Raw genomic sequence first — 25,391 nt, forward strand, 5'->3', positions numbered from 1 at the left:
GAGTTGAAGAGCTAATGAGAAGTGAAAAAATAGCAATGGTAACAATAGCCAAAAGTAGGCAAGGGTTGATGATTTCTAAATTCAGATTACAAAACAAGCAAGGAGGCATATTTATTGAAAACAAAATATTTCAAATATTTTGATAGCAGAAGGAAGCCTAACTCAGCTTCTGCTAGATAATATGATGATGTGATAAAATAATCTCACTAGTTAAGATAAGACAAAAAGTGTAACTAAAAAATTTTAAATTATGACCAAATAATTTTAAAAATTAATAGATTCATAAGAATATCTAAATGTACTGATTATTATATATGTGAAGGAAAGGGAACAGAATGATTGGAAATGGAACCAAAATTAAGGAAAATACATTTTGAAATGTTTAGATAATAGACTAGATATTCTTATATGCAAGAATGCCTGTAGCTTTCAGAATCATGAAATAAATGCCAGTTTGACTTAACCTCAATATATTATTCAACTTAGTGAAAATATTGAAATTGTCCTTACATAAAGATTTACTCAAAAATATTTATTTGGAGTGGAAATGATTTTATGTTATTGTTCAATGGTCAAATAGCTGAGTTATGTTTCTTCAGACATGGCCAGGAAAGCTATAGCACTCTTTTGAATGAGAAAGAAGGTTCTTTAAATTTGGGCAAATAATTTGGTAAATGAAATAATGCCTGCACTCATAATCAGATGTGTAAATACAATTTTATTAGAATTTCTTTTGAGAAAACCAACTGAAAACAGCAAATTTTATGGGCAATTCAACTGAAAAATTAAAGTGACTATTAAAGGAAAGAGGCCATTGAGTTATAAAAAAATGATCAATGAAGTTGCACAAAAAATTGAGTGACTGATTCTGCCTTGATAAATGATAGGTAATAGTCTTAAGAAATGTGATATTTAAATTGGGTATTTGGAGGGTTTAGGATAAGCATATAAACCGTGAAACAAGAAGAAATTAGGAAGGAGACGAAAGCAGTAAGGGAGCTTCAGGTATGGGTGGCTGCATTACATTATAAAACCAAACTATTCCTACCCACTCAGTCTTCAACGTGGAGTGTTCTGTAAATGCATGCGTACATATGTACATACATACATAGGATTGTCCTTTACCAAGCCCTTCAGTAATGCCTGGATGTTCAAAGTTTAAAAGCTATTAGGGTGGGATCGGGTGGGTTTGTGCAGGTTGGTGTGAGGTAAGGATGAATCCGGGGGTGATTTGGGCAGAAAATAGAGATACGTGTGAGGGGAGGGGCCGGAGGGGGGGTCCTGGGGAGCTGAGGTGAAGTGCGGAGGTGTTGGACGTCCCCCCTGGGTTGTTGCTGGTGTTCTTGCAAACATTAAAGACTGACAATTTGGTGTGCTGAGTCCTGGATCTTGGGGCTTGCCCTTGTGGGGCTTGTTGCTGAGGGGGAGAGGCTGAACCTATTTGTGGTTGTGCCCAGGAATACTCCCGGGGGAGCACAGGATATGGCTCCCCAGGGATGAGTCTGGACCTGGCATCGTGGGGTTGTGGGGGATGGGAGAGGGTGTCTTCTTGATCAGAAGGGGGAGGCAAAGTGAGGCAGAGTGGAGTTTCCGCGGCTGGGGGATTTCGGGTGGAGTTGAGGGGTCACTTTGGAGGGCATTCTTGTGCACTATATAGATGTCCCTTTATAGGTTTTGGTGTGTTGGAGTGGATGGAGGAAAATACCCGAAACTGTCAAACTGACCCAGTGGCCTTGGTTCTTGGGGACGGTTGTGTGACTGTGTAGCTTACATAAGGTTATGGTGTGGTTGTGGGAACCTTGTGGCTCAAACTCTGTTTGTCCAGTGTGTGGATGGATGGGTAGAGGAATGGGAACTAAAATTAGATGAAGAGGGTGGAATGTGGGGTATGGAATGATTTGGGTGTTCTTTTTTACTTTTATTTTTTATTCCTGTTTTTATTCTTTCTGGTGTAAGGAGGGTGTTTGGGAATTGATTAGAGTGTTGGGTACACTGCTATATGGTGGTGCTATGAACGGTTGATTGCGCTCTGTGGATGGTTGCGTGGTGTGTGACTATATCTCAATAAAACTGAATTTTGAAAAAAGCTATTAGGTTCCCTACTGGAGTAGTGAAAACTAAGCCTTCCTAAGTTTAAATTTTGATTAGTCTACTTTTTAGCTTTCTGCCTTGTCAAATATTCTTAACCTCTATGAGCTATCTTTTGATCTTGCATAATGCTAATTATAATTATTTATCACACTGTTGTTTCAAGAATTACATGATTTATATAAAACGCTTAGCAGCGCCTAGATGTACTGACTATTCAACAAAATATAGGTTTTATTTTAATATCACAATTGTTGTCCAACCTACCTCACTAAGGCAGAAGAGCAGAAAGCATTTCAGGTGGAAGCTCTCTCAAGAAATGTATTGTAAATACGTCTAAGAAGTTGTATTACTTGCTAAATATCCAATTTTAAAAATTCAGCAATAGTAAACTACTTGGGGATTCAGGATTCAGGCGCCAATGGTTCTAATACATATAATGTAAGGTGATATGTCTTAGACCAAGTAAAGTTTCATAGAGAACAGATGACAAAACATTAATTCCGATTTGGGGTGGGCAAATCTTAGTTTAAAAGGGCTAGACTGATCTTGAGAATTACAGAATATCCCTCTTGTGAAGATAGGTGATAGATGCCTTAAAATGTATAAATAAACCATTTCAGAATATCTCAGTGATAAATTAATGATTTCATTTAGGTAATATATTTAAAGCAAACTCATCCTGAATGTGAACCATATCACAGTTTCCAAGCTACTCAGAATATTGGTAGAACCTTAGCTTTTATGTTCATCTACTTGTCTCAAAATACAATATATTTCTAATTTTTTATATTATGTGATCTTACAATTTGAGAGTTGGTTAACGGGATAGGATCATTTCTTCTACCTTGCCAACTAAAAAAAATGTTTACCTAAATGATCTGGGAATAATGATAATCAATCATTTAAATAATCAGTTTTCTTTTCTGAAATCATATCCCTCACCCATATTTTCAAGATCCAGTTTCTGGTACAAAAGCTATAGAAACCTTCTTTGACCTACTATATGCTCCCAAAAGGCTCACATTTATTTAATATGCACCTATGTTTTATTCTCCTCCTCTAAACAGAATATTTATTAAAATCAAGACTCAAAGTTTAGAAAAAAAGAAAAGGAAAAGACATTGTGTTCTTATATACATACATTTCAGAGGAACGGTTTCATGAATTACTATGTATCCATGAGAAAATTATATTTGATTGTTTATCATTCTGGTTGTGATGCAGATTTTGATTTCAGAGGCCTAAATGGATTGTGACCCACAACTAAACAGACAAGCAAACAACTTGAAGGACAATGAAGAGCTTGTTTCTTCTACAATTTTGGTTTTTCTTTTTGGAATGGACATGTTAGGTTTAAAAATTTCCAAAAAGAATAAATGAATTGAGTTACTATATTTCCATACTTAACAGTCATTTACCATAAAGTTTTCAATTAGCTTCAGGAGTATCCCAAATTAATAGAGGTTATTTTACTGGTGTGGATATAGCAATAATAATACATTTCTTTTCTGGTTTAAGAATGATAATGCTAGCTTTTATTATATTAGAAAATGATCATACATTTAAATACATCTCATATAATCTCTCTTATAAACTAAATATATCTGGTTTCTACAGAATATACTTTAAAACAACAATCATAGATTTTTAATAAGTAAATAATTTCAAAGATGATTGCCAGAAGTGACAACTGCACCCTGTGACAAACTTTTAAATTTGTTTGAATGGAATATGCATCTAATATGATAATATTACAAAAAAAAATATGGAATATTAGTTTTAAAGTTTGTAGGAGATGAAAATATTATTTATTATTTAAACAGAAATGTAATGATCTCTGAATTTCATATTGCATTACATAAAATGGAAATGAAACAATATTTTACAATCTTGACATACTATAATACTTAATAGACAAAATAGTATGGTTGAAGTATTTAACTCCATTTCATTGAGATATCCCAAAGAAAACAAAATGAAAAGAGAAAAAATTCTCTAATGGAGAATATAAATAAAATTAATATTTTTGATAGAAAACTTTCATCTAAAAATAGTTCAGTAATAGTGATGGTAGCACAACATTGTGTATAACTCATTGTGCAAGAAATTATATATCTGAATGTGGTTAAAACAGGAAAGTTTTAGGTTGTATGTATGTTACTAGAATTTTTTAAAAAGCCTGAAAAAATAAAGGGAAAATCAAATAAATGCCATAAAGGTTGAAACAAGTTCTAAGAAGCTTTTAATGGATAATTTGACAATATTCAGTTGCTTTGGACATTTCCTTTGTATAATGCAACACTATATTCAATTTTTGATAAAGAGGCAAACTTGTAAATCATATTCACGAAGGCTTTCTTCACTTGTTGGTTCCTTAGGGTGTAGATAAATGGATTCAACAGTGGGGCAACTGAGGTATAGAGCAATACAATTCCTTTGGAAAAAGAAATTCTTTGTTGGACTGAGGGTTTAACATACGTGAAGATGCAGCTGCCATAAGAAAAAGAGATCACAATCATGTGGGAAGAACATGTGGAAAATGCCTTTTTCCTCTGATTAGCTGATGGGATTTTTAGAATTGTCAATGTAATGTAGGTGTACGATGTTATCACCATTACCAGCGTGGCCAATAGTGTCACTGAAGATGAGATGAAACCTATCGTCTCGATAAGCCATGTGTCTGAGCAGGAGATCTGCAGGAGGGTAATAGTGTCACAGAAGAAATGATCAACAATGTTGGAAGCACAGAAGTCAAGGTTTAGACCCAAGGTAAGTGGTGGAAAGATGGTTAAGAACCCAGCAAGCCAACAACTGAGGACAAGCTGTGTGCAGACTTTGCTGTTCATGATGGTTGTGTAGTGCAGGGGCTTACAGATGGCAACATAGCGGTCGTAAGACATTGTGGAAAGCCGCCTCCCGAATCGGGCCTAGCGTATGCGCTGCAGCCTGCTCTAGAGTTACCCCCGCCCATCGAGTGAGCCAAGATGGCGCCTGCATCCTGTTTCCGCATAGTGACGCATGTATCCGCCACCCGCTCCTACCAATCGAAATCCTGTATACGCGATACTAGCCTAGAAGCTTATTGGTTGTTAATTGTGTATAAAAGGTCTTACCCGGACGGGGTAGGGTGAGACAGCCCACAAGGAGCCGTGCCTGACGGCCACATCGAGGCTGCTCTCCCACGAGGCGCCGTGCCCCGTGTGGGAACCAGTAACACAGAATGTTCATCTAGCTGTAGTAAAGGGCTTGCTTTCACAACTGCCGTGTGGTTCGAGTCGTGATTCATGACCAGGTTAGTTCGCGCAGTCTGCATCTCTCTCTCTCCTTCCCTGTTTCCCCTCGCCGGCCGGGAACCGGGGACCGAGCGGGGCAGCGCCGGACAAGTGGTGGCCCGTACGGGGAAGCTCCTCCTCCTGCCTCGCTCTCGACGGTCCCTCTGTGAGGAGAGCAGCGCTGCGCGTCGAGCTTACGGCGGACTTCCCGCGCCTGATCAACGCGAGAAGGTGAGTGCGTCTTATTACATGATAGTTAGGGCCCGTGGGTTTTCAGGTGACCCCGGGGGACTCGGAAGAGCTCTCCGAGTGACTGAAGTATAGTGCCGACTGCAATCATGGGGCAGTCCGGAAGTTCACCTCTCTTAGCTCCCTTAAAGAACCTTTTGAAACAACGGGGTATCTCGGTCAGGAAAAGCTCCCTTCAGCGTTTTCTTGATGATGTTGATACTTTTGCCCCTTGGTTTGCCTGCACCGGCAGCCTTAGCCTACCCTCTTGGATGAAGCTCGGTCGCGACATAGACCGAGCGCGCCAGACGGGCGTGTGTATGGACCCGATTCTAGTACCCATATGGGAGACCGTCCGTGCGGTCCTTGAACTAGAATCGGCTACCGGCCTAAGCCCGTCCTCTGTCTTGCAAGAAGCACGGTGCGCGCTCCAAGAAACCCAGTCAGTTTCGTCAGCGGACGGCTCCTGTAAGGGCAAACCGCCGGAGTCCAGTGACTCTGACTCAGAGTCAGATAGCGATACTGACGAGAAGGCGGAAGCATCCCCGCTAATTGAGTGGGAGGAGCCTCCCGCCACACCCGTGCGGCCTTCCGCCCCGCCAATGTCTACCGCTGCACCCCCAGGGACACCCCAGCTCCCAACTGACGCCTTGGGCGGTCCCACCAAAGGACCTCGCCGAGAGCTCCCTCTAGTGGCCATGCCCAGTAAATGTAATTATCCTTTGCTGCCAGACCCGGAAACCCCGATGGGTCGGTCAGGGGAGGGGCAACCTTTGCCGTACCCCCCGCCCGAGTATACAGGCCCTCAGGACCCTTTGCCATTAGGTAGTGGTGGGAGACATTTCTGGAGATGGAACCCTTTCACAACATTTAGACCTTTTGGCATGCTGGGTGGCTACCAGCCACTTGAGCCGCAGCCAGTCTCAGAAATGTACCCGGTTATTATCAATCCCCAAGGTGGCAATCGGCACGAATCATATGATTACAAACTATTGAGGGAATTGAGGCAGGCCGTCCATCAGTATGGCCCCAATGCCCCTTATACCTTGAACATGATCGAGAACCTCTCTGCTCTAAATCATACACCCGCAGATATTTTTCAGCTAGCCCGTGCTTGCTTGCCGTCAGGCCGATTCATAGATTGGAAAGCATGGTTTGAGGAGTTAGCTGAAGAGCAGGCCGCAAGGAATGCGGCGGGGAGACGTGGCGGGTGGAATGCTGACATGCTGTTGGGGAGAGGCGCCCATGCCCAGAACCAAACGGGTTTCCCACAAGAGGTCTATGCCCAGATCTTCCGCTGTTTTGTGGGTGCCTGGAAAAAGCTAACAGGTGAGGGAGAGGCTCAGGCCTCACTCAGCAATATACACCAAGGCCCCACAGAACCATTTGCGGATTTTGTAGCCAGGATGCAAACCGCAGCTGAGAGAATCTTCTCAGATCCAGGAGTAGCAGAGACTGTGGTTAAGCAAATGATTTTTGAGCAGTGCAACAAGGAGTGCAAAGTTATCCTGGCACAAAACAGAGCAAAAAATTTGACAGAGTGGGTCAGGCTCTGTAGAGATGCTGGCAGCCCTTTAACTAATGCAGGTCTAGCTGCCATGCTAGCCAGCTCCCTACAGGTGGCTACAAAAAGCCCGAGAACCTTAGGGGCAAAGTCTAACGGGTGCTATGGCTGTGGCCAATCAGGGCACTTTAAGAGAGATTGTCCCAATAGACGTCAGCCCCCTGCCACTCAACGGTTTGGCGAACCAGGTGCAGCAACCAGGCCGTGTGGCCGTTGCCACAAAGGCCCCCACCGCGCAGAAGACTGTAAATCGGTTTTCGATGCGCAGGGTAGACGCCTCTCTGGCCGCCCCGAGCAGATTCCAAAAAACGGGAAGAGGGGGTCCGCCCTTTCGACGGACCCCCTTGCATGCCATTCGACAACACAGGATCCGATCAAATTCGTGCGTCCCCCGGCTCAGCAGGACTGGACCTCTGTGCCACCTCCAGACTCGTACTAACCCCCTCCATGGGTGTCCAGTTAGTAGGGACCTCCTTCAAGGGGCCCTTACCGGCTGGTACTGTAGGGCTCATATTGGGAAGAGCATCCACGGCCCTGAAAGGATTAACAGTTATACCAGGACTTGTAGATTCAGATTTCACAGGCCGTGCCCAAGTTATGGTTCAATCTCAGCGGGGCACCTTAGTCATTGCAGAAGGTGATAAGCTGGCGCAGCTCCTGCTCTTACCCAGCTTACATGCAGTCTTTCCAAGCAGAATCAGACAGAGAGGGGAAAAAGGGTTCGGATCCAGTGGAGCGATTTTTGAGGGACTCCATATGTCCCTGGAGTCTCGACCTATGCTAACCATTAAGGTGCAAGGCAGATCTTTCTTGGGCCTGCTCGATACAGGGGCCGATCGGTCTATCATAAGACAACAAGAATGGCCCCCCACCTGGCCAACGAGCAGGGCGGAAGAGCCCATTAGAGGAATAGGCCAAATTTCAGCGCCCATGCTCAGTGCAGCTGCCCTTCATTGGGCCGATGAAGAAGGACACCAAGGCAGTTTCCAGCCTTATGTATTAGCCCTGCCTGTGTCTTTGTGGGGAAGAGACATTCTGACCCAAATGGACGTTACTTTAATTAGCGGCTACTCCCCAACCTCTAAGCGACTGCTAAAAGAAATGGGGTATACCCCCGGCAAGGGTTTAGGAGCTTCACTGCACGGACGTGCGGAGCCTATACAAGCTGCCCCCAAGTCTGACAGACGAGGCTTGGGTTTTTCATAGGGGCCACTGAGGAGAGATTCCCACCCACACCTATAAAACTAAAATGGAAAACCGAGGCTCCGGTGTGGGTGCCTCAGTGGCCCTTGCCACAGGAAAAACTTGCAGCGTTGCACGCCCTAGTATCAGAACAACTAGAAAAGGGCCATATCGCCCCTTCCACGTCACCGTGGAACACCCCTATATTCGTAATAAAAAAGAAATCTGGTAAATGGAGACTGCTACATGATCTAAGAGCTATTAACGATTGCATGGAGCCTTTAGGGCCCGTTCAGATGGGACTGCCCCTCCTCTCGGCATTACCGGAGCACTGGTCGATTTTCATCATAGATCTGAAAGATTGCTTCTTTTCTATTCCGCTCCACCCTGAAGACACCCCTAAGTTTGCCTTTACTGTGCCCTCTAGTAATCAAGAGGAGCCCTGTCAACGCTTTGAATGGACAGTCCTGCCCCAAGGCATGGCTAATAGTCCTACCATGTGCCAGCTGTATGTCGCTGCGAAGCTAGCTAGCACTCGGCAGCAGTTCCCTCAAGTGAAAATCATCCATTATATGGATGACATTCTCTTAGCCCATAGAGACACAGATCTTCTTAAAACAGTTTTGTCACATTTAGTCCTTAGTCTTAGAGAAGCTAACCTAGAGATTGCCCCTGAAAAAATCCAAATGACTGACATTACCACTTTCCTGGGGGCGAAAGTCGCACCCACTCATGTTTCCCCCCAAAAGGTGTCTCTCAGGCTAGACAATATACACACTCTCAATGATCTACAAAAACTCATGGGGGATATCAATTGGATCCGTCCATACCTAAAAATACCCAATGTCAAACTAACACCTTTGTTCGACCTGTTGAAGGGGGATTCTAATATAAACTCACCTCGAAGCTTCACTCCAGAGGCAAGGCGAGCACTATGCCAGGTGGAACAGGCGCTCAGTGGCGCTGCATTGAAGAGAATAGACCCTGATGAGCCTTTTGAAGCCTGCGTGCTGCCGACAGAATTACAGCCCACTGCGGTACTGTGGCAGCGGGGGCCGCTGCTCTGGGTCCACCCTGGAGTTTCCCCCAAAAAAGTCCTAGAGCACTATCCTACAGCGGTTGCAGACTTGGCCCTAGAATGCATTAAAAGGGCTGTGCAGCATTTCGGTCAGCAGCCCAAAAATCTCAGGGTGCCTTATTCTTCCCAGCAGCTTGAGATACTCACCGGATGCATAGATCAATGGGCCATTCTCCGGTGTACATTTCTTGGTCCCATTAACAATCAGTTCCCTAAGGCTCCTCTCTTGCAGTTTGTCACCCGGCACCCAGTGATTTTTCCCAAAGTAACCTCTCCTAGGCCACTAGCAGGCGCCCCCACCGTATACACGGACGGCTCCAGCTCTGGAACAGGGGCGTATTGTGTGGAGGGGGACACTCCTAAAACAGTGCTCTTCCAACCACAAAAGCCTCAATGGGTAGAACTGCAGGTTATCATTGCAGTCCTGGAAAGCCTTTCCGAGCCCTTAAATGTCGTCTCGGATTCTGCTTATGTTGTGAACTCTGTACAAATTTTAGAAACGGTGGGCATTGTTAAACATTCCTCTACAGTAAGGACGTTCTTTGCCAAACTACAGGAGGTTATATGGACCAGGCAACACCCTTTTTACATAACCCATATTAGAGCCCACACAGGTTTGCCTGGCCCTATGGCCCAGGGGAACCATAGCGCAGATGTAGCCACTCGACAGCTGCACATCTTTCCGACGCTGGTACCGTATCAACAAGCCCGAGAATTCCATGCCAAGTTTCACATCAATGCAGGTACCCTAGCTAAGCGGTTCAGCATACCACGTGCAGCTGCTCGAGATATTGTCCGAGCCTGCAACAATTGTGCAGAGCAGAGAGCAGTCCCCTCGGTTGGGGTCAACCCTAGGGGTCTCACCCCAGGGGATACTTGGCAGATGGATGTCACTCATCATTCAGAGTATGGTAAGATCAAGTACTTACATGTGTCGGTGGACACATGCTCCCAAGTTTTATTTGCCTCTGCTGAACCAGGAGAAAGAGTCTCCCACGTCATTGCACACTGCCTTGCTGCATGGGCAGCTTGGGGTAAGCCAAAGACGTTAAAGACGGATAACGGGCCTGCCTACACTAGTAAATCCTTCCAAAAATTTTGTGACAACATGGATGTCCAATTAAAACATGGCATCCCCTATAACCCTCAGGGGCAAGGAATCATTGAAAGAGCGCACAGATCTCTCAAAGACTTGCTTAAAAAACAGAAAGAGGGTATAGGCCACGGCCTGTCCCCAAAAGCTCGACTGTCTGTAGCCTTGCTCACATATAATTTTTTAAACGAAAATTCACAAGGAATGACACCTGCCCTGCAACACACCACCCCGAGTCCTCCACATAGAGGTCTAGTCCGTTGGAAGGATGTCCTGTCGGGGCAGTGGAAAGGCCCTGACCCGGTGCTCAGCTGGGCCAGAGGCTCTGTTTGTGTTTTTCCCCAGGAACCAGGACGTCAACCAGTGTGGGTTCCGGAAAGACTGAGAGAACCGTGACATCACCTGAAGAAGCCAAGGAACAGCTGTCAGAAACGCCAACGAATATACAACCTGAACCATTAGACCAAGCCTCCGACCCTGCTGATGATGGCGACGACCGACAAGACGATAATAGTAGGACTGACCACCCCGCGGTTGCCCAAAAAGAGGATCGGTAACTCTGTTCTTTGCTCTCCTATAGCAATCCTTCTAATCTGCCTTTTTCTTTTTAGTGGAACTGTGGTAGCGCAGGAGAGTGGTCTTTGGGGCCTGTGGCATCATCCCCCGACCCTGGCCCCATTCTCTGCTGGGTCTCCCGCCTCTCCTGTGTTTTTCACTCGTACCCTGTCTCTAGGTCTCCACCACCTGCCTTCTGACCCTCCACAAGCTTCAACGAGTCCTTCCCCCTCACCAATGACACACTGATCCTCTCTTTTGCTAACCTCTCTGTCAAGGTTGTCAACACCACAGTTGCGGCGAATGCTACTTGTGAAACTGGTAATGGCGAGTTAAGTAAGGGAGTCTTGCTTGAATTTCTTAACGTTACAGGGAAGAGCCGCCAGTCTTGTGAAGGGATCTTGAGTAAAAAGGAGACTCAAAGGTGCCTTTTCCTTCCAGGGCTTGCTCCTACAGTCTGCAACCGTTCCAAAGACCCGGATGCCTCGCCGCCCCGCTATCCTAGTGTATCGCCCAAGTTATGTCTGGCTCCCCGTCAAGGCAACCGACTGGGTTGGCCCTGTTTCTCAAGTTGTTTCACTTAACAATATCCCCTTCTCTAAGTCTAGGCGTCCAAGAGGCATAAAAGAATGGCTATCGAATGCTGCCAGTGTAGCTTCCTCTTTGTTTGTCCCAACGATTGGGCAGGCTGTGCTACAAGCATGGACAGATCGGCAGCTCGCCATAACGATGGAAACGGTAAATGGCTTGGTCAACCTTACCCGAGACGTGCTACGCCGCCACAATCAGATGCTGAACTTAAATTTCCAGGCCATTCAGAAACTCCAAGCGGAGATAGATGAACTTGGACTGGAAATAGATGGACTCTGGAGAGTGCTTCAGCAAACATGTGACACCCGGTGGCTTACGGTTAAACTCTGTGTCACTCCTGTCAGGGCCAACGTGACCGGAAGCATTTCCAGAATCTCTGATTGGCTGAAAAGGTCATATTTTCCTGAATTTGTTAATCTCTCCCAACAGGTGGAATCTAGTTTAGACACAATTGGGGGGACCAAGTTAAAACCCGTTAAAGTCGATCTCTCCGGGTTAGGCGAGGTTCTACAGAAACTATTGCACAGTGTTTCTTCCTGGTTCTCTTGGCCCAATTTAACTAATTGGATCCTCATTGTAGTGGGATTATTGGTGGGATTAGTCGTTGTTAAATGTTTGCTAGAACGCCTGTTTCAAGCGCAGCAGCAATTGCGTGTTACCACTATGATGGCTATGACTCCCACCTCTGTTACCCCCGATAGTGACCGATTTATTAACCATACCCCTTCCTGGTCGCCTCAGGTGGGGCGCTTTGGAGCAAAATTTGTAGCGAATCGCATGGCTGTTTCTCGGGTGTAAAAGGCGACACCAGTAGTCATAATTTTGTCTCAGGTAGGTCTCTAGGGCAGAGTCCTAGTTGTGGCCAGACTGGACCCTAGCCATTGCACAGAGACACCTAGTGACACCCCCGACTCTGGTTACTGCTGTTCCTGCCCCCGTCGTTGTTCCCCAGTTGCCAGGCAAAGCACTGCAGGGAGAGTCACGTTGCTTCCAGCTTACGGACTCTCCGGTCTCCATATGACGTGAGCATTCTGGTTGGTGCTAGAGGCTCCGCCGCTGGATGGCTGAGGCCTAGTCCAGACTCCCCAAAGCACCAAAGAGGTTGTGAACCATTTGGGTTCACGGGAGCACGCTCATCACTGGAGACACTGGGTCAAAAATAAATAAGAAAGGGGGAGATGTGGAAAGCCGCCTCCCGAATCGGGCCTAGCGTATGCGCTGCAGCCTGCTCTAGAGTTACCCCCGCCCATCGAGTGAGCCAAGATGGCGCCTGCATCCTGTTTCCGCATAGTGACGCATGTATCCGCCACCCGCTCCTACCAATCGAAATCCTGTATACGCGATACTAGCCTAGAAGCTTATTGGTTGTTAATTGTGTATAAAAGGTCTTACCCGGACGGGGTAGGGTGAGACAGCCCACAAGGAGCCGTGCCTGACGGCCACATCGAGGCTGCTCTCCCACGAGGCGCCGTGCCCCGTGTGGGAACCAGTAACACAGAATGTTCATCTAGCTGTAGTAAAGGGCTTGCTTTCACAACTGCCGTGTGGTTCGAGTCGTGATTCATGACCAGGTTAGTTCGCGCAGTCTGCATCTCTCTCTCTCCTTCCCTGTTTCCCCTCGCCGGCCGGGAACCGGGGACCGAGCGGGGCAGCGCCGGACAAGACATGGCTGCCAGCAGGTAAAATTCAGATGCTCCAAGAAGAAAGGTAAAAAACACTTGAGTAACACAACAATTATAGGAAATGGTTTTGTCCCCAGTTGCCATAATAACCAGTAATTTAGGGGTGCATGTTGTAGTAAAAGAGATTTCTAAGATGGAAAAATTCCTAAGGAAAAAATACATGGGAGTCTTGAGGTGAGGGTCCAACAGGGTGAGTGTGATGATGATTAGATTACCTGTGATGCTGAGCAAGTAGGTGAGAAGCAGGAAGATAAATAACACAACTTTCAATTGTGGGTCATCAGTCAAACCTGCTAGGATAAACATGGTCAGTCTTGTATGGTTTTCCATTAGCATTTTGTGAGCCTCTTAAGCCTAAAATGAAATAAAATGGTTTTTGCAGAGAGTTTTTGGAATGAGTTCAATGTACAACAAAAAGGAGATAAAAATTATGTAAATAAATAAATAGGGAAAGATTTAATAAGTGGGAAAATGCCTTACTCTGAAAGTTTTGTTAGTAATACATACTTCTTTGCTCTTTCTCTAAAGTACATAGTGAAAACATGAGCAATTTTGAAGTCAGCATAGTCTAAAACAGGAAAGATAATTTAGTAAATTTAAAACACATAGTATATGGTAAGAGCCATGTTGATATGAATTTGGATACAAGAAACTATCAAATACACAGTGAAATGGCAATTAAAGATATAGCAATAATAGATAAACTGAATTTATGGATTAAATATTTGCAAGCATTACTCTCAAATCTTTATGCATTTGATATTAAACATTGTGAGGTAAAAAAATAAATAAATAAAACACACAATGCATTCAGATTTGCAACCTGGTAAGGTGCAGAGTAAATATTTTGAGTTTGTTTTCAGAAAGTGCGACTTTAAAAGCACATTTCTCTTCAAAAACAATCAGTGTTATCATTAGGGAAAAGTTCCTGCTTAGTCGTCTTCATTATGTAAACATAAAATAATATAGTTTATTTTTAAAGGCCATTATCTATGACAGTGTTTTGTGCCTTAAGAAATCAAGTGAATTATTTCTAACTTCCAAAACATAGGTTATTAGTGGAAAGCAGAACAAACAAATAAAAAGGAACATATAAAGGATCAAAAGCTAATTGACAAAGGAGAGGTGTCTCCAGTGTTATCTATAGGTGTTCACAGAAGGCTGCATCAGAGAAGGTGGATTCTAAGATGGAGCCTTGAGGGAGGTAAGAGTGGAGACAAGGTATTTCAGGCAGAGGATGCTCCATAAGCAGAAGCAAAGTAAAAGACACAAAAATGTTTTGATTGCGACCAACGATGAGATTTCTCTTACCAAATTCATATCAGATAAAAATTTAAATATTTCCAAAAGGAAAGAAATGTCCCCCTCCCACAATGGATCTGCTGAGCTACTTATTTTAGAACATTCAGATAGCTGTGAAAGAATCTATTATATTTTTTTCCCTCATTTCCTCATTACTCAATGGTCACATTGATAGGAATTCATAAAGATAAAACTAAATAAATATCTCATTATATCAAACCTTTCTTTGTCAGCTTCAATACTCTCACACACCACACACAAATTATCTCCCCAACACACTCTTTAAAGGAAAGCAACAAAATTCACATTATGAAGTCATTAGAACTTGAGACGAAAAGTGAAACTATACATTGTTTTGTTAGATATTGTGAATATCAGGTACATAAGAAAAATAAAAAACCTTTCAATTCTAAATGATCATTGAATTGTATTTTCCATTTCTCATTTTATCGACAAACCAAAATGCAAAAAGTAGAATAAAAAAGACTAACAATACTTAAGAAAAGAAAGAGTACTAAATGGGATAAATGATCTTTAATTGTCAAAATTACTACTACTTTTTAATTTGAAGTCATAAAACTACCAGACAACAACATTTAATACCCTAAAAAGATTTCTGTTGAAAGGTATATATAACAATTTCTTCAGGCAAAACCATCTGTGCTTCAATACTTAACTCTTTTATCATCCTTGTGAAAAGCACACGCTGCTGCTCCATTCTTCTCCCCCATGCTGTTCACTCTATCCCACAATCTATCATTTTTTTTAATCTAAATTTTCAAACTACTATATTTTACTACTGTGTTGCAGATATCAAGCTAGTCTATTAAAATTTCCCCTTTACTACAGTTTACATATTTTAAGTATTGTATACTCTTGCAAGTATTTTGCACAGTGTCGTATTGAAATTAATCATGTCTTGACCCCATGGAGGAGTTAAGCTTTCTGTCCCCTGCAGGAAATTATCTCACAGGAATGAAGAATTCTCAGGGTGAAACAGATCCCAAAACACCATTTCCCAAAGGTTCATCAATTTATGTTATACAAATGTCCTCTGCAGGCAATAATTAAAAAAAAAAAAAAGTGAAACAAGAAAACCTTTTACTTATTTTAATTATGTCTACAGAGAATTCAGTATAGATTGCCTCCCCAATGGCCCTGCCTCACTGTGTGGCCAACTACACGCCAGAGCAAACCTAAGGGGTGATAGTGGCGATGAGACACTGGAAGACGTGCTCTGTATGGACCAGAACCACACGGGTCAGAGCTCAACCCAGCTCCTTGATCCATAGGAATTCTCTTTTGGGGGATCTGACTGAGGGCATGTTCCACCCCTGGCATCCCCTACCAGACCTTCTCTGACCTCAGGAGTGTCAAACATGCTCCCCCACCTGCCCCCAGGAAATGTCATGAGAACCACTACATACCACCCGATAAAGAGAATGGACAAAAAAAAAAAAAAAAAAAAAAAAATGAGAAATTTGAAATCCCGGAAACATAGATAAGGATTCAAAAGCAGAAAGAGGCAAAAGTAGGCTAAGTGTGAAACTAGTTAGGGAATATAGCTTGCCATAAACAAAATCATGTTGGTGAGAAATGTATCATTATCAATGCTCCAGGGCACTTAAATGATTTGCATTTTATTTAACTATCACAAATAGAGTGCTTAACTTTGACCATTTGGCTATGAAGTGGCCAGGCAGTTTCCATCATTGTAAATTTAGCATTTTTTTCCTTTGAAAATGCAATGAGGCACTACCAGAATATTTAAAATCCTGTTACTCCTCAAACATTAACACACTAATTTCAGCATCTGCTGATGATTCTTACAAGAATCAATGAATATTATGATGATACTGCCTAAAGGTCATCCCAAAATTCTTTCTTTTTTTCCTATATTTGTGAGTTGGCTTTCTACTACCAAGATGAGTATGGATGTATATATGCAAGTGTGGGCTCATATATTCTTATTTTATCCAGTGGTTTACAATTTCCTTAACCAGCACTGTTTATTTTCATGCTAACACTGTTTCAGATTTGAGACAGTTTCAGTCCAGTGCGAGAATTCAAACTGGTCCTGTGCCTTTCACCATGTCCTCAGCATCATTTGGGCACTTCCTTAGGTGTAGCTCAGCCAGATAGTTAAGGCTTCTCTTGTACTGCTGTTTCCTTAATATCCTGTTATTATCCTTGAAATAAGCCATTTTGCTGAGGAAATCTGGTTCCTATAAATGGAGAATGGAATTTGAAAACCATGATTGAGAGTGTTCATTGTTACTGTGTTATGCGTGTATACAAATATAACAAGTCTTCCCTATCTGCTTCTTTGTCTATATGACTGACACATGCTTCATACTGATCCCTCCAATTCAAATCCATGCCAGATCTAGTCTATCTCTCTGCTTTTTAGCTTCCATTATTACTATAAATTTACATATTTACTGAATCTTAGAAAAAATATATAGAATGAAGTTTCAAATTGCTACTCATAGTTTTTAAGTGAAGTCTAGTAATTTGAGTTAAATACATGAGAATTCTTTTTATCTTAAATTTAAAATCATGTAGTCCAAACCAATGTAAAAAACGTTATTTGGGTTAGTTCTTTCCATTTTCCTTCTTTAGGGTGGACAAATTATTCATATAAATATTGTTTGGTTAATTTGTTTCTCCTTGAATTAAATATTAGGGTTTTTCTCCCAAAATACTGATTATATTAATTTTATTTTTTGAATATATGAAGGATTAGCATGTTTCTGAATGTCCAGAAAAGATATATATAGATATGTATGCTCAGGTATACTCTATTAGTCTCTGAATTATTCTTCAATTGTTTTTTAAATAAAGGAATAGATATATTTTTCCTTATTCTTCCTCTCTCTCTCTCTCTCTCCCTCTCTCTCAATACTATCGGAATTCCACAACTGCAGAAATTGAAATGAATGGATTTTTCCCTATCTTTTCCGTGAAGTATAAATAAGAATCATGGACATTATACAAAAACATCAAGTAGGAATGATAAATAGCTTTACTAATCAGGTTGATTTGCTTGAACTCCCATTTTACCCAGAAAACTACAAAGAAGAAATAGAGAGCAACTGAGCTAGGCTGACATGCTAAAGGTCCCTTAAGGTGCTGATAGAGACCCCTGCCCTTGCTGTAATAAAATAAATTGACGCCAGCAAGTCTGCTAATCTTCATGGAATAGCCACAAACTTGCATAAACAATTCTGCTCGTGTGAACTGCTGATTAACAGACTATGACCCATGCTTCACACAACTCATGTCCCCCTCGCAGTTCACTTAGCCCACGCTTCCCTCACAGCTCACATCCTCCTTGTCCCTCTCCATTCCCCATATCCTCACATTGTCCCAAACAGCCATATAAGCTGTCTCCCTGAACCCAGATCTTTTGAGCAGAAAACTCCTTTGGTGCTGCTCAGCATGCATGCCACTTTAGGTCAGTAAACTTCATCTGTACTTTGGTTTTCAAGTCTTTGCATTCTGTTTTCAGCATAACAAAAATATATTAAAATGATGGAGAGAAGAAGACAGTATGGTTAAGGACTTTGGACCCAAGAACTACATATTGGTGAGTTCCCTAGGTTTTCTTTTTGTCTTGTACAACCCAGACTTGAAAATAGCCACACAGAAAGAAGCAAGCAAACAAAAAACTCATCAAAAGCTTGCTCTCTCTAGTCAAGGAACAGGAAAAGGGCAGTATGGCAAGTAAATGAACTTTATACATAATCTCTCCAATCTAGATAAACACCCCTGGAAGAAAACCTTGGTAAAAGCTGAGTGGAGAGCCTAAACTTTCACACTTGACAAATTGTAAAAAGATACCCCTCCACACAAGTGTGGACTCAGAAAGGGCTAAGTAAGGAGCTGGGATTTTCATCCTTACCAGGAAATAAGAAGCCGCTCCCCACTGAAGTATCGGTGGAGCCCGTGTGGAAGCAGGACTTTCAACAACCCCCAATGTTAATGAGCAACTCCTGCCCTTCAGGTGTGGTGGTGTCAGAGGAGGCCGAGTACAGACTTAAATGCCCACCAGTGATAAGGAGACCACCCCCCACCGTGACGTCAGTGGAGGCCATATGGAAAGCAGTGACCAGGCCCCTCTCAGTCAGGGAGGGATAAATGACGAGCTGGGGGTAGCCGAGTTTACCACCACCTTCCAGGAGTAATGAAGAGCCCACTCCACCTGAGACCATTAAGGAACATGGGCTTCTACACTGACCTGGTAGTAAAGAGGTAGAGCTGGATCATACTGTGCCAAGAAGAGGGTAAGAGGAGGCCAGATAAAACAGAAAGTGTATGATGCAGAAATAAATGACAAAGTGTCCCTAATGTCCTGGTTTCATTCAAAAATCACTCTGCATATTAAGAACAGGAAATATCACACACTGAATATAAATAAGTAAATAAACGGATGCTAGCAATGAGAATACAGAGATGCCAGAATTACCTGAAAAGATTTTAGAAAAGCTTTTATAAAATGCTTCAAGGAGCAGTTACAAACATGACTGAATCAAGGAAAAAGTCTCACCTAAGGAAAAGAGAAGCAAAGAGGAATGTTAGAAAGGAAAAATATTACAACAAAAACATAATAACCAAAATTTCTTTTAAAAATCATCTCAATCGCTGGCTCAATAGCCAATTTACAACTCACAAAACTCAACAGTAAAAAAAAAATGCAATTAAAATGGGCAGACATGAAGAGGCAATTAAAACAAAAATGAGATAGATCTACAATTCTACCAAAATGGCTAAGAAAATAGTGTCAACCCTGAGTGATGCCAACAACATCAAGAAACCGCCCATCCCTGGTGAGGATATGAAATGCTGCAGCCACCCTAAAACACAGTTAACTAAACTTTTTCCCAGGGAAGTGCAAACACATGTTCATAAAAAAACTGTACATAAATTTTGATTATATCATATTGATAATAGCCAAAATGGAAACAACCCAGGTGTGAATGGTTAAACAAATCATAGTACATCCATATCATGGAATATTACTCATCAATAAAGGAACAAACTGATACACAAACTGGATGAATCTCCAAAAAAAATGTTTAGTGTAGACAAACCCGTCCCAAAAGGTACTTACTGTATAACAGCATTTATATAGTATTCATGAAATGATAGAATTATGGTAATGAAAACAAACTCATTGGTGTGAAGAGTTAAGGAGGGGGTGGACAGGAGAGAAGTGGGCATGGGCATAAAAGAGCCACATAAGGGATCCTTGGACTGAGTTACATGTTCTGTGCCTTTGCTCTATTCTGGTTATGATATTATACTACAGTTTTGTGATATGTTGCCATTGGAAAATTCAGTTAAGGTGCATAGGATCTTAGTTTATTACTTTTGACACCTGCATGTGAATCCACAATTATCTCAAGATATAAAGTTTATTTTAAACAAATAACTACACATACGAAACTATATTTGGCAGAACAAAAAATAAATGTTTATGAAAGGATACTATACTATAAACATGTAAGTATAGCATTCTATAAATACCCTGTTTCATTTGGTGTATTCATTTAACAGTATATCCTGTTAAACACTCCATATCAATTTCAGATATATTTCAAATTTGTTTTCAGCTACATAATCCCTCATTGTGAGGATGTGCCAGTGTATTCAACCCCTCTCCCATATATGGACTAACGGATAGTTTCCAGTTTTAGCAATTACAAAGAATATAGCAATGAATAACCTGTTCATAATGTTTGTGGCAGACCTTTAGGATAAAATCTTAAAATTGTGACTGCTGAATCAAAGGCAAACCCTATGTATTTTTTGTAAACTCTTACTAAGTTGTCCTCTATATGAATTCAGCCAATTTTCATTCCAATCAGCAAAGATGAGGGTTTCTCTTTCGCTATAGCCTCACTAACAGTGGGTTGTTACACATTTTAAGTTTTGTGAATTTGATAGGTGAGAAATGGTAAATGAGTATTACTTTACATTTCTCTAATTATTGTGGGGTTCAATATATTTTCATAAATTGAATGGTTTTTCATATATACATGTTTAAGTATGCATATGCATATATATGCATATTAAATAATATATGTATTTTATATTTATTCAGTTATGAACTTTTATACATCTTGTTTCTATCATGGTTTTGTCTGACTCACATTTTTTAAGAGTTATTTATATATCAGGATATTGAACTTTCATCTATGCTAAGTATGGTGAATGTTTCCCCCTAGCATGACAAGAAGGTTTTATTTTGTTTATAAGGACGTATGTCTCTTTGTGGATACCTTGAAAACAGATTTCTCTCATTTTTGCAAATGTGTCAAATGTGTCAATTTTCTTTTTCTCTCTTTGGATTTTGAGTAATCATTAAGCATTTCCTTACATCCAAGTAAAAGAGGAATTTATCCACATTTGCTTTTAGTTTTGTCAAGTTTCTTTTTTTACATTTAGATCTCTGATACACTTACAGTTGATTCTTATGTATGACATAAGGTAGAATTTTAAGTCAAATATGTTTCAATAATAAAGGAAAATTATTTATCTGTGAACTGATAGAGAATCTTAGCAGAGAAAGAATCACTTAAAAAAGAGAACATTACAGATTCTAGAACAAAAAGTAAGTAACAATAAAAATCCACTAAGTTCACTAGGGTCATATTGGGGAAAACCAAAGAAAGAATTCATTATCCTCAGGAGAGATTAATAGACTATTTCAATCTAATGAATGGAAAAAATAAAAACAATGAAGACAAATGACCATAGCTTCAAGGATATCCGTGACAGTATAAACATTCTAGCATACCTGCTATTGGGGTGATGAAAATAAAAGAGAATGTACTTGTGGTTGAAAAATATTTAATAAATAATATCTGGAAACAATCTCAAATTACAAAATACTCTATCATCCAAAAAGATCAGCCAAATTCTTTATACACACACACACATGTGCACATACACACTACAGGTAAGGACATCACAGACCAACTACTTAAAATCAATAAAGAAAGAATCATCTTGAAAGTAGTAAGATAATGACACATTTTACCCACAGTGGAAGAGGATAATAATAGTCACTGACTTTTCATCAGAAACAATTGAGCCCACACAACGGTGAGGAAAGGTTTATAAGTGATAAAAAGGAAAAAACAGGAGGCAACCCATAATTCTATTATATTTGGAAAGAACTTCATTCATCAATGAGATGTAAATAAGGAAGTTTTCACAGAAATAAAACATAATGCTTTACCATCATACTTCAAATGAAAGAAATGCTAAATATGTTTTTTAGGCCAAAGAAAAATAAGGCCAGATGGAAACTCTCTTCTCAAAAACAAAGTGTATGAGAAATGAAAACACTGAATGGAAAAATTAAAGACTACATTTTTATTTTCATAGTTAAACTGATTGTATAGTGCAAAGAAATTATACTCTAAATATGTATACATGCAGAATTTTTAAAAACTGACAACAGTCACACAACAGGGAGTGGACAAATTACACTGTTTTAAATTTACTACCATTGCAAGGAGGAAGCATGTTGTAAATAGTGTCAATTAACAGCAAGAAGTAAAAAGTGCAAAGAAATTATACTCTAAATATGTATACATGCAGAATTTTTAAAAACTGACAACAGTCACACAACAGGGAGTGGACAAATTACACTGTTTTAAATTTACTACCATTGCAAGGAGGAAGCATGTTGTAAATAGTGTCAATTAACAGCAAGAAGTAAAAAGTGTAAAGACTATGGTGTAGAGTATAAAGGTACATAGTCTTAATGCTAAATAGACTCTGGTAAGTTAAGAATGCATATGATAGCCTTAAGACACAGCTACGATAATAATAAAGAGAGTATGACCAATTGGCCACTTGAGAAAATAATACAGACTATTAAAAAAAATTCATTCAAACTTCAAAACAAAATGGCAGTTGTACTAATTTTCTATCCCTGCATAGCAAATTACCATCAACTTAGGAGTATAAAAACATACATATTTATAATATCCCTGTTAATGTGGGCCAGGAGTCTGGGCACAGCTTACATGAGTGTTCTTCTCAGTGTGTAATGACAGTACCAAGTTGTATATTCTCTGTTCTCATTCGGAGGCCTACTGGGGAGGAATCCACTTTCAAGCTCAGTCTCATTTTTGGTAGAATGAATTTCATTGTGGATAAAAGACAGAGGGCTCTGCCTTTTTGCTAGCTTTCAGCTGAAGGCAAACCACAGGTCCTAGAGGCTATCCATAGTCCTTGAGATCACCCACACTTTCTTGCCACATGGAATTCTCTAACATGACCATCCACTGTATCAGACATGTAAGGAGAATCTCTTGCTCCCCTCTGCTAAGATAGCGTTTTATATAAGGTAACACAACCTCATCCCATCTTCTTTGAAAGGCAAGACACCATATTCACAAAGTGGCATGCCATTACTATTGCCATATTCAACTGGTTGAAAGCAATCAAGACCATGCCTAGACTCAAGGGGAGGAAATTACATAAAAGCATGGATGCCAGGTGGTGAGGGAACATTGGAGGTCACCTTAGGTTCTGCCTGTCACAGCAGTAAAAAACAACAGAAAAACCAAAACCAAAAAGGACAAATGGAAAGCAATTATATAGATGCTGGGTTTAAACCAAACTATAGACAAAATTACATTAAATTTAACTTAACATCATAATTAAGATCATGGATACACAAAAACACTTGGATGCATCTCAGACACTGTACCTAGTGAAGGATACTGGACATAGGAAAAGAGTGCATAATGTACTGCCCATTAATATTAAAATCTGAAACAGACATAACTGGTCTACATTAATGGAAAACAACTCAGTGGCTTGTTTTGGCAATAACAACAGGGGAAGCTAATTTCAAATTGGCACAATAGACTTTTCTCGAAAGATGGAAATTTTTCTTTATTGAGGTGGGGGATTAGACGATACAGACATTTGTCATATTGATGAACCTTCACACTTTAAAATATATGAATTTTATTGTATGCAAATTATAACTCAATAGTGTTAACATAAGTATATTATTAATTATTTAAAAATATATAAAGAAGCCATTATAGAATAGTTCAGTAATAAGTTAATGGTTTCATTTGAACATAATATTTTAGCAAACTCATTCTAATTGGCACAAAACAGAATCAAACCTACTGAAAGTGTTGATAAAAGCTATAGTTTTTAATTTATTCTTTTTCTCAAAATGTCATATTTGTTTTATTTTTCATTTTCTGCACTCTTAAAATTTCTAAATTTAGATAATGACTTCTCAAAATGGAGAAAAAAAGTGCATACATAAATGATCAAAGGAAAAATATAACCATCTACTTGAATTACTATCTCTTCTTGAATCATATTATAAACACAAACATTTTTAAAATCAACTTCATTCTACATATTTCAGAGAAATATGTACAATTGTCTAGTCAAGTTTTTACTAAGGGTATTTTCCTCACTGGCTACATTTTTTTTCTGCTGCTTTAGGCAGTATTTTTCAAACATATTTCTTTTTTCAAATCAAGACACAGTTAAAACTAAAAGAAGAAGAAATGAATAACAATATTGTAGTCTAATACACCTACACTTCTGAAACAAAAATTTCATCTATATGAAAACATTTTTGTTATATTTCATGTTGTGAAATTCTGGTCATGACACAGGTATTGATTTCAGATTCTGTTAATGGATTATGGCTGTACACTAGAAAACCTTTCCTTAAAAACAAGATTCTTCTACAATTTTGAGTTCACTAATAGGGGGCATGCATAAACAAATACACATACATGCACAAACACACACACACACATATACACACACACGTGTGTATATATATGCATATATGTATTCATATGTATATATACTTGTGTGTATATATATACACATACATATATGTATGCATATGTGTATATATATATATATATACTACATCAGACATAAAAAATTACTGAGAAGAATAAACACAATGAGAGTCATTATTTCATCATTTAAAACATTCATTTACCAAGCAGTTCCAAGTAAGCTTCAGAAGTATCCCAACTTCCAAATTAATTGGAAGGGGGTTATCTGGTATAGAACACCGATTATATATTGGATTTCATTATTAATTTTAAATAAGTAAGTAATATAAATTTTCTGTCAACCATACTTCAAATACTTATAAATATCTCTCATATAGAAACTAAAAAACCAGTTTCCCTAGACTGTACTTTAAATCAACATTTCTAGGTTTTTGGAAAAATAACATTTCCAAAAATGAGTATCAACACTGATGGCTAATATCTGCTACAGTTTTTAAAAAATATCTTTAAATGTAATGTATCAAAAAATATTAATCTAAATATGCTGCAACTGACTGCAAGTAATAATTTATTAAGTACAGAATAGTATCATAAACTATGCATTGTGTGATGCATTAATATTATTTAAATGAATATTTCACAGTCTTGATTAATTAAAATACCTAAAAACAAGAGACTGATTAAAAAACTTGGTTTTATTTCTTTCAGATAGCTAAGGAAAGGAAATGAGATGAGGAAAAAAATATATAATGGAGACAAAAATGCAAATTATCTTCTTTGGAACAAAGACTTATGAAAAATAAAGCTTGGAAAGAGATACAAAGATGAATATCAGAGCATAGAAAGAAAAACAATAGAAGCTGTGTACTGGAAGCTACAAATGAATATATCAATATTATTTTAGACCCCTCTTTCCATATCCTTTATCTAATACAACACTGTAT

At 40.1% G+C, this 25,391-nt stretch overlaps 1 protein-coding gene across 1 annotated transcript; it reads right to left on the reverse strand.

Annotated features, from left to right (window-relative positions):
- Positions 1 to 4,355: 4,355 nt before the first annotated feature.
- Positions 4,356 to 13,666, reverse strand: LOC119542750 (olfactory receptor 6C74-like). The gene is made up of 2 exons (XM_037847417.1): positions 13,320 to 13,666; positions 4,356 to 5,004 (listed from the first exon to the last, which is right to left on the reverse strand). The coding sequence occupies exons 1-2, from the start codon at positions 13,664 to 13,666 to the stop codon at positions 4,356 to 4,358; spliced, it is 996 nt and encodes a 331-aa protein (XP_037703345.1).
- Between the last annotated feature and the right edge of the window lie 11,725 nt (positions 13,667 to 25,391).

Source organism: Choloepus didactylus, chromosome 8, assembly GCF_015220235.1.
Source record: "Choloepus didactylus isolate mChoDid1 chromosome 8, mChoDid1.pri, whole genome shotgun sequence".
NCBI lineage: Eukaryota > Metazoa > Chordata > Mammalia > Pilosa > Megalonychidae > Choloepus > Choloepus didactylus.